The sequence below is a fragment of the Thalassophryne amazonica genome, chromosome 4 (genome assembly GCF_902500255.1).
Source record: "Thalassophryne amazonica chromosome 4, fThaAma1.1, whole genome shotgun sequence".
In the NCBI taxonomy this organism is placed as follows: Eukaryota; Metazoa; Chordata; class Actinopteri; order Batrachoidiformes; family Batrachoididae; genus Thalassophryne; species Thalassophryne amazonica.
The window spans coordinates 71,599,531-71,609,823 of record NC_047106.1 but is presented as its reverse complement, the minus strand read 5'-3'; the positions used below and the strand labels follow the sequence as shown (position 1 = coordinate 71,609,823).

The 10,293-nt window shown below is 48.6% G+C and overlaps 1 protein-coding gene across 2 annotated transcripts in view; it reads right to left on the bottom strand.

Moving 5' to 3' along the window:
• Window positions 1-464: 464 nt before the first annotated feature.
• Window positions 465-10,293, bottom strand: part of kcnab1a (potassium voltage-gated channel, shaker-related subfamily, beta member 1 a) — a 385,002-nt gene continuing 375,173 nt past the window's right edge. For both annotated transcript variants that reach the window (XM_034168097.1, XM_034168098.1), the window contains exons 13-14: window positions 954-1,042; window positions 465-846 (exon numbers count right to left, since the gene is read on the bottom strand). In XM_034168097.1, coding sequence (XP_034023988.1) covers window positions 757-846; window positions 954-1,042 — 179 coding nt within the window. In that variant the 3' untranslated portion in view covers window positions 465-756. The remainder of the gene's footprint in view (window positions 847-953; window positions 1,043-10,293) is intronic.

Sequence of the window (10,293 nt, the reverse complement as noted above, 5' to 3'; positions counted from 1 at the left end):
AAATGTTTTATTCTTGCTAACTGATATTATCATCACTATCTTCTGTCTGCTCTGTTATTTTTTATGTTGTAAATTCATCTATTGTGCAGAAGTAAAAATCGGCCTTGAGTGGAAGCTTGGACAGAATCAGTCTTTTGACAATCTGATTCTTGTGCTGCAAAAATGCATTTGGAAAAAGATAAGGAGTAAAATAGATTTCTCACTCAATGACTATCAAGATGCCCAAAAGCAAGACACATTTTACTTGAAGTACTCCTGCAGTGCTCCTCAGTTGTGTGCTGGGTGCACTGCTCACACATTAACTGTGGAGAACTATGAATGTGAAACCAGGGGGCAGTTTGAAAAACAATTTGGTAAGTGAGGATGCACACTTGTGCTGAAGTTAGGTGAGGCACAAGATCATGAATTAGGGTTCGCTATAAGCAAACGTGTATTAGTGGTTTTGGACTGGGCTTTTTTCGAGGTTGAGTAGCTTGAAGTCTCACTGTACTCAAATAGACAGAGTTGTGTCAAAGGCTGAAAAAAGACAAGTTTTGTTGAGCGGTTTGTGGCTGAGTTTGACCTGAGATGAACCTGGTAGAGCAGATTTGAACAGGACGAGTCTCAAACAGACGAAGGCGAGCAAGGCTGTCAGATCCAGGCTGGAGCTAAGCACGGCCCAAGGACAGAACCGTGGATTTTAACGTTGAACTGTGCTCCATGGTGGCGGTAAGGTTAGTAGGAGCAGCTGACCTCCTGGAGGTCCACCAGCCAGCTCTAAGAGCGGTAGTCTTTCTTACTGTACGGTCTGTTGCCGAGAATGTGGTCAATTTCAGACACAACATGAGACGTCATCTTAGGAAGGACCTGGGGGACAAAGTACAAGTAAGTACGTGAAGAAATGGATGGACAGCTGTAATCCAGAGTGGACAGAACCAGTATAACCGGGTCTCTGTGCTTCTGTATGTTCCTACCTGTATGGCCCCTAGATTCTCTGTCAGCTGTTCAGGGTTGGATGTTCCCAGGAGGACTGAACTGACCCCTTCATTCCTCAGACACCAAGCTGGACAGACAGAGATTCACACAGTGACCACTTGATGGCACACATCTGAATGGTTTGTCTATATATAAGAATAAAACAGCACTCTTTTATTCATGATTTATACCCTGAGGATTAAGCAGCACATTGGAGTAGTTCTACATTTTAATCCATTTACTGCAAAGTTTAACTTGATAAACTTTTCATAAACCTTTATTTTTAATACAAATCAATTCATGAAACAATGAAATATAAATTTGAAAACTGCTGAGCTCATGTTGGAAATAATACACACAGTGGATTTGATTAATCCCAAAACAAAGGGACAGTAAATGAAGTCGACTAATGAGGGAATCTGTCAAGGCACAGATGACAACTTTGAATGAGTCTGATGCTCCTCTGGATATTACAAAATATCTAACAAGTAACAAAAAATTATGACAACACAGCCCAGGTCCTATGTCAGTGCTTACAGCCCTCTAGGATGCCACCCATACGGTTTCTAAAGAGCAGGTTTGAAGCAAGCCCCAATCTCTCATCATTAACTTTACCCACGTAGCTGTTGGGAAAGTGTAGTGACACGGACCCACAACAGGGGGCGTAAATGAACGGACAATAGATGAGCCAAAAATACAACACTTTACTGTTGTGAAAAATGCACAATGAGAATACAGACAAATGCAGAATTTGGATCACAATCAAAATATACAAGGTGATGTGTGGGTAGGCTCGAGGATAGAAGACGTCTGTCCCGAGAAGAACCGGATCCCACACGATTTCCACTGCCATCGAACCCGAAGGATACTGGAGCCGCCAAGTCCCGAGTCCCCAGGTGGTCACCGTCTCCGACTATCGGATCTGGTACTGCTGGCAGAAGAACAGATGTGATGAGTGTGAGACAATACACTCAGTAAACAGTCAGCAAGTCGTTATTCCAGGTGGGAAACAACACCTCCACCTTTAACACAGAACACAGTTGTGCAGAGCCAAAGAGCCAAAGAGCTACTCTTTCACGGAACCACAAAATGCCGCACCCAGCTGACAGCAGCTACAGTAACTCCTGCAAACACTCAGAAAAGGAATCACGTGCATAACGGCACAGTGAAACGGCTGAGAGTTTACCGTAGAGATAGACGATATCTCTGCGACGAGGTGGAGATGTCGTCCGGCTTTTGTGTGTGTGGTTGAAGACCTGGTGATTGGTGACAGCTGTCATAGTTGATGAGTGACAGCTGTCACCCCGGCTGTTCCTGTGAGGTGGCAGCGCCCTCTCATGCCTGAAGCCCGCACTTCAGGCAGGGCGCCCTTTGGTAGTGGGCCAGCAGTACCTCCTCTTCAGCGTCCCACACAACAGGACCCCCCCCCCCCCCCAACAGGCGCCTCCTGGCGCCCGACCCGGCTTGTCGGGATGGCGATGGTAGAAATCGGCCAGGAGGGCCGGATCCAGGATGAAGCTCCTCTTCACCCAGGAGCGTTCTTCGGGTCCATAACCCTCCCAGTCCACCAAGTACTGGAAACCCCGGCCCTTCCGGCGGACGTCCAGGAGCCGACGCACAGTCCAAGCCGGCTCCCCGTCGATGATCCAGGCAGGAGGCGGCGCCGGTCCGGGAGCACAGAGGGATGAGGTGTGATAGGGTTTCAACCTGGATACATGGAAAACCAGCAGGACTGATGACCTTGAGGATCTTAAATGGTCCAATGTATCTGTCTTTTAGTTTCGGGGAGTCCACTTGTAGAGAAACGTCTTTTGTGGAAAGCCATACCTCCTGCCCGGGCTGGTATGCAGGGGCCGGGGAACGCCGGCAATCTGCATGGGCCTTGGCTCTCATCCGTGCTTTCAACAAGGCAGAATGGGCGGTGCACCACACCCGACGGCACCTCCGCAGGTGGGCCTGGACCGAGGGCACACCGACCTCTCCCTCCACCACGGGAAACAATGGGGGCTGGTACCCCAGACACACCTCAAACGGGGAGAGGCCGGTGGCAGAGGACACCTGGCTGTTATGCGCGTACTCGATCCAGGCCAGATGTTCACTCTAGGCCGTCGGGTGCACGGACGTCACACAGCGCAGGGCTTGCTCTAGTTCTTGGTTGGCCCGTTCTGCCTGTCCGTTGGTCTGCGGGTGATACCCGGACGAGAGGCTCACGGTGGCCCCCAGTTCTCGGCAGAAACTCCTCCAGACTTGAGAGGAGAACTGGGGACCACGATCTGAGACAATGTCTGTTGGTATCCCATGCAGACGCACGACGTGGTGGACCAGGACGTCTGCTGTCTCCTGGACCGTAGGGAGCTTCGGGAGGGCCACGAAGTGGGCCACCTTGGAGAATCGGTCCACTATCGTGAGGGTGGTAGTCATGTCCCGGGACAGCGGGAGGCCCGTGACGAAGTCCATACCGATGTGGGACCAGGGGCGATGGCGCACAGGTAACGGTTGGAGGAGTCCCTGTGCCCGTTGGTGGTCAGCTTTTCCCCTGGCGCAGGTGGTGCAGGCCTGGACATAGTCCCGGACGTCGGCTTCCATGGACGCCCACCAGAAGCGCTGCCGGACCACTGCCACGGTCCTTCGCACCCCCGGATGGCAGGAGAGTTTGGAACCGTGACAAAAGTCCAGGACGGCAGCTCTGGCCTCTGGTGGGACGTAGAGGCAGTTCTTCGGTCCGTTACCTGGGTCCGGGTTCAGTGCCAGGGCCTCCCGGACGGTCTTCTCCACGTCCCAGGTGAGGGTGGCCATGATAGTGGACTCATGTAGAATGGATTCCGGCGGATCCGACAGCTCGGTTTTGACTTCGACTTCGTGAACCCGGGACAGAGCATCCGATCTTTGGTTCTTGGTCCCGGGGCGGTAGGTGATCCGGAAGTGAAAACACCCGAAGAACAATGACCAGCAGGCTTGCCTGGGGTTCAGCCGCTTGGCGGTCCTGATATACTCCAGGTTCCGGTGGTCCGTGAAAACCGTAAATGGTACCGTGGCTCCCTCTAACAGATGTCTCCACTCCTCAAGAGCCTCTTTCACCGTAAGGAGTTCCCGATTGCCCATGTTATAGTTCCGCTCAGCTGGGGTCAACCTGTGTGAAAAATAGGCACAAGGATGGAGAATCTGATCGGACTCCCCGCTCTGGGACAGCACGGCTCCTATCCCTGAGTCTGAGGCATCCACTTCTACCACAAACTGGCGGCTAGGATCGGGCTGCACCAGAACTGGTGCAGTCAGAAACCGGCATTTCAACTCCCTAAACGCGGCCTCGCATCGATCCGACCAAGTAAATGGTACTTTGGAGGAGGTCAGAGCTGTCAGGGGGCTAACTACCTGACTGTAGCCCTTTATGAACCTATCGTCTAGGTATACGAAGACAAATCGGTGCAGGAAGTCCTGCAAGACGTCACTTACCAAAGCCTGAAACGTCGCGGGGGCGTTGGTGAGGCTGAACGGCATGACCAGGTATTCAAAGTGACCTAATGGGGTGTTCAATGCCGTCTTCCACTTGTCTCCCTTCCGGATCCGAACCAGGTGGTACGCATTCCTAAGATCGAGTTTTGTGAATATTTGGGCTCCATGCAGGGGCGTGAACCCCGAATCTAACAGGCGTAGAGGGTACCGGTTGCGAATCGTGATCTCGTTCAGTCCCCTGTCGTCAATGCATGGATGGAGTCCGCCGTCTTTCTTGCCCACAAAAAAGAAACCTACACCCATCGGGGAGGTGGAGTTCCGTATCAGCCCGGCAGCTAACGAGTCCCGGATGTAGGTCTCCATTGATTCACGTTCCGGACGTGAGGTTGTACAGCCGGCTGGACGAATACTCAGTGCTCGGGATCAAATCAATGGCGCAATCGTACGGACGGTGTGGAGGAAGAGTGAGTGCCAGATCTTTGCTGAAGACGTCAGCGAGATCGTGGTACTCCTCAGGCACCGCCGCAAGATTGGGGGGGACTTTAACCTCCTCGTTAGCGGTCAAACCGGGCGGAACCGAGGATCCTAGACATTCCCAGTGACAGGTTTCGCTCCACTGAGCCACAACCCCAGACGGCCAATCAATCCGGGGTTTGTGTTTGATCATCCAAGGGAAGCCCAAAATCACGCGGGAGGTAGAAGGAGTCACAAAAAACTCAATCTCCTCCCGATGATTCCCAGACACTATCAGAGTTACTGGCAGTGTCTTGTGTGTGATTAAAGGGAGAAGGGTGCCATCTAGTGCCCGCACCTTCAATGGCGAAGGAAGCGCCACCAGAGGGAGCCCTACCTCCCTTGCCCATCTGCTGTCCAGCAGATTCCCTTCTGACCCCGTGTCCACCAGTGCAGGGGCCTGAAGGGTTAGATCCCCACACAGGATCATAACTGGGAGTCGTGCAGAAAGACGGGTTTGTCCCACGTGAATTTCTTGGCCCACCCTTAGCCCAGTTTCTAAGAGCGGGCGTTGGTGTTTAACCATTTGGGGCAGTCTCTCTGCTGATGCTCGTTTGAGCCGCAGATAAAGCACTCTCCGCGGACCAGTCTCCTTTGTCTGTTAGTGGCTCTGACTTTAGCCCTGCTCATGTCCATAGCATCGTCAGCAGGGGGAGCTGTCGCCAAATGGAGCGCTGAGGCAGTGGAGCGTGGGGAGGGCAGTACCTTTTCGGATCCGGAAGGGAGAGGGACGGCGCGTAAGAACCGGATCCCACACGATTTCCACTGCCACCGAACCCGAAGGATACTGGAGCCGCCAAGTCCCGAGTCCCCAGGTGGTCACCGTCTCCGACTGTCGGATCTGGTACTGCTGGCAGAAGAACAGATGTGATGAGTGTGAGACAATACAATAGTAACTCCTGCAAACACTCAGAAAAGGAATCACGTGCGTAACGGCACAGTCAAACGGCTGAGAGTTTACCGTAGAGGTAGACGATATCTCGGCGACGAGGTGGAGATGTCGTCCGGCTTTTGTGTGTGTGGTTGAAGACCTGGTAATTGGTGACAGCTGTCATAGTTGTTGAGTGACAGCTGTCACCCCGGCTGTTCCTGTGAGGCGGCAGCGCCCTCTTGTGCCTGAAGCCCGCACTTCAGGCAGGGTGCCCTTTGGTAGTGGGCCAGCAGTACCTCCTCTTCAGCGGCCCACACAACAGTAGCATCTTTTCTATTCCTGAAAAAGAAGCCAGTGTGAAAATGGCAGATCTTGCAGTTCCTTGAATGTTATGATTAAGGCCAATTCCAGAAGGGAGTTACTTCAGAAGCCCATGTTAATATGTCCAACTTTACAGCAGAAATAAACATTTCTCCTTCATGATAACCAGATGTTTTTGTTTTTGTTCCAAAGCATATGTAGACAGCAGGTGGATGACAGGGATTACTGTCAGACAGCCATTAAAAGGTGCTGCAGACTGCCCAATCTCCAAATGTCATATGGCAGACTGGAGCGCTGTTTTCCTCAAGCGCACATCCGCACGTGTGCATGGCACACCTGCGCTCCACACACACGCATGGAGCTGTAATTATCACTCAGCCGTGTGTGTATGTGTGTGCATAACACTGCACGGGCCACTAAGCACACATGCGGGGCGCACATGTGCGCACCTGCCACTGGACAAGTGGACAGCTTTGTTCCAAAGTTTGCTGGCATTGAGCCATACAGTCTCTCAGATGGAGCCTTTCCAGGGAACTTTCTTTTTCTTGTTTGCACACTTCAGCAGCACAACACAACTCTGGACACCGCGATGGTTGGATTATCACAAGGAATTTTTTTTTTTTCTTTTGGGTGAGAGGATTCTAACCGCAGGCTGCTGTCCTGGCTTCATGTCCATGTGCGCGCTGTGAAACATCCTGGACCGCTGTTGGAGGTGAGATTCATGTTTATTAATGGTGTAACAGCCTGCCACAAGCTCCATGTTATATCTCCTACAGAGTTAGAAGGTGAGCATTTATTACAATGTGAGATCTGTTTAGCTCCGAGCCTGATGTGCGCAATGATGCATTACTGCACAGCACAGAGAGACGCAGCTGCCCGTGTTATGATGGAGACAATAGTTCACATTATTTACATCACCCATGGGAAGGAATGGACAAATATCTGTACTGTAAGGTCTATTGTGGATATAACAGCCTGTTCACATTTGCAGCACCATGCGAGCAGCAGCACACGGAGCTTTCGGTTTGATAGCCGCAGTGCACTGTACATGATAGCATTTCATAATTATTATTGTGATGAAGTGTGCCACATACAGTTCAACAGTTCCTTTTGCGCTTTAAAGGGAGGGAGCATTATTATATCTGGCACTGCAGCTCATACTAGCAGGCATACCATGCCAGATTCATCTCGAGGTTCCCTCGTATGCACTCAAATTGTTTCTGATCCCGTATTGCCACAATCGGAATATGTAAATTGTGGTTAGATGGTCCTCAGATAACACATGGACCGCCGTCGGACAGGTGTCCCATCTCGATGGGACCCGGAGAATTACGAACATGTGCGTCACACTCTCAAATGCAACACTTTTCAGATGTGCGCAGATTCATAATTCTGACGGCACTCTGCTTGATTCCAGCTATGTGTGAAGGGGGGTATTAAGGGCAGGGTCACTTTGACTGAAAAGTAGTGTGCCAGTGAGCCACATCCAGAGTACCAATAGCAGAGACTGCTAGCGCTGATTTTTGTCCTTTGGCATATGTATGGATTTTTTTCATGAGGATTCAAGTCATGAAAACAGCAAGGCGATTGGACCAATACGCACCCCCACAATAAGAGCCTGTGAGGTTGCTGCAGACCTGACATAATTCATCAATCTGTCCAACCTCTAACATCCCAGACATCAGATTCAAATCTGGACATTTTTGGTTTGCATGTGAGCCCAAACCCACAATTAACATGTTCACACTCCGGACAAAACAGCAGAATTGCGTCTCAACAGTGTCTCACACAGACCAAAAAAGAAAGAAATTTGAATGTGAAACTGTCACAGTGCAAATATAAAACTTCAGTTATTTGTAATTTCAACTGAAAACTCATTAAACCTTCAATAAAGTCTTTCATAAAAGCCCCCCCAAAATATTTCTATGTCAATACTCAAACACATTTTCCCCAAAAGTCAGCTGTCAGCTGTCCTCCATATATAGTACTAACAACCACATCTAGAACCCGTGGCTCCCCACTGGTCAACTTCATAGTAATTTTTAATACCTGCACCCAAGCCAACCATCATGAAATCCACCCCTTCCTTTCCTTCTAACAACACTCAATAAGCATTTGGGAACTGAGGACACTAATTGTGAGTGTCATGATTGGGTATAAAAGGAGCATCCCCAAAAAGCTTCACCTGCAAAGATGAGGCGAGGATCACCACTTTGTGAACAACTGCATGAAAAAATAGCCCAACAGTTTAAGAACAATGTTTCTCAACATTCAATTGCAAGGAATTTAGGGATTCCACCATCTACAGTCCATAATATAATCAGAAGATTCAGAGAAAATGGAGAACGTTCTACACGTAAGCGGCAAGTCCGAAAACCAACAGTGAATGTCCATGACCTTCGATCCCTCAGGCAACTCTGCATTAAAAACCGACATCATTGTGTAAAAGATCTTACCGCATGGGCTCAGGAACACTTCAGAAAACCATTGTCAGTTAACCCTCTGGGGCCGACGACATCATATACGACAGCTGAGACAAAGTTTTACTAAATTATAAATAACTTTTTAATGATATGAGATAGAAACTTACTTTTTTGCTGAAAAGTTAACTCCGCCATCCACCATCTTTGTATTCCTCATAGAAGCTGTGTAATGACGTGCGTAATGTGAGTGTCCAATCGGAATTGGCTCACTGTCACATGGTTTTCCAAAATCCAATCGTAGGGCAGATTCACCTCACGTGATACACCAAAGATTGTTTTTAGGAGTAATGTGTTACTAGTTGGCCCATTTGAATAATCCCCTGGCCATTACGCACAGCGATCAGTGAAAGTGAGCAGACGGAGAGCCTCTCATACGATCTCACATGCTCAAAGAGTGTATGAGTATCAGGACTGCTCCACTAGTTTGCCTGTGAATGGTATTGGATAAGCCTGTGGCAAGCTCTCTTGCTCTGGCATAAAGCACTGTTTACCATATCAATGGAGTGAGGGGGAGGGGCCGCACCTCAGAGTGTAAATGGCCTCGTTTATTGTTCACACAATAACTCAAATTAGCTTTATAAAGTGTCAGAACAGTTGTTTATTACAGTTTGCTGTGTTTTGAATAAATGTGTGTGAAAATTATTTTTCCGCTTTACTTTTTCCTTTCTTATTTCTGATTATAACCTTTATTATATTCAAAAAATTGAAATTGAAAATTGAAATTACAATTATAAAACATCACTATAGCATATATATTCTGGAAGTACAGGTTGTCCCGAAAAAAGAGACATAAAACTTGATTGTGGGATGCAGGGAGAGCTGTTAACAGCAATAATAAAACATTTATGCCAGGCAAGTAAAATGCCCAAAAAAATGCCCTCAGACCCCAGAGGGTTAACACAATTCATCGCTACATCTACAAGTGAAAGTTAAAACTCCACCGTGCAAAGTGAAAGTGATACATCAACAAAATCCAGAAATGCCACCGCCTTCTCTGGGCCCGAGTTCATTTGAAATGGACATACGCAAAGTGAAAAAGTGTGCTGTTGTCTGTTGACTCCACATTTCAAATTGTTTTTGGAAATCATGGACATCGTGTCCTCCAGACAAAAGAGGAAAAAGACCATCCAGATTGTTACCAGTGCAAAGTTCAAAAGCCAGCATCTGTGTTAGTGTCCATGGCATGGACAGCTTACACATCTGTGATGGCACCATCAATGCTGAAAGGTACATCCAGGTTTTGAAGCAACACATGCTGCCATCCAAGCAATGTCTTTTTCACGGACGTCCCTGCTTATTTCAGTAAGACAATGCCAAGCCACATTCTGCACGTGTTACAGCAGCGTGGCTTCGTAGTAAAAGAGTGCGGGTACTAGACTGGCCTGCCTGCAGTCCAGACCTGTCGCCCATAGAAAATGTGTGGCGCATTATGAAGTGCAAAATACACCAGCGGAGACCCCGGACTGTTAAACAACTGAAGTTGTACATCAAGCAAGAATGGGAAAGAATTCCACCTTCAAAGCTTCAACAATTAGTGTCCTCAGTTCCCAAACGCTTATTGAGTGTTGTTAGAAGGAAAGGTGATGTAACACAGTGGTAAACATACCACTGTCCCAGCTTTTTTGAAACGTGTTGCAGGCATGCATTTCAAAATGAGCAAATATTTGCACAAAAACAATAAAATGTATCAGTTTGAAC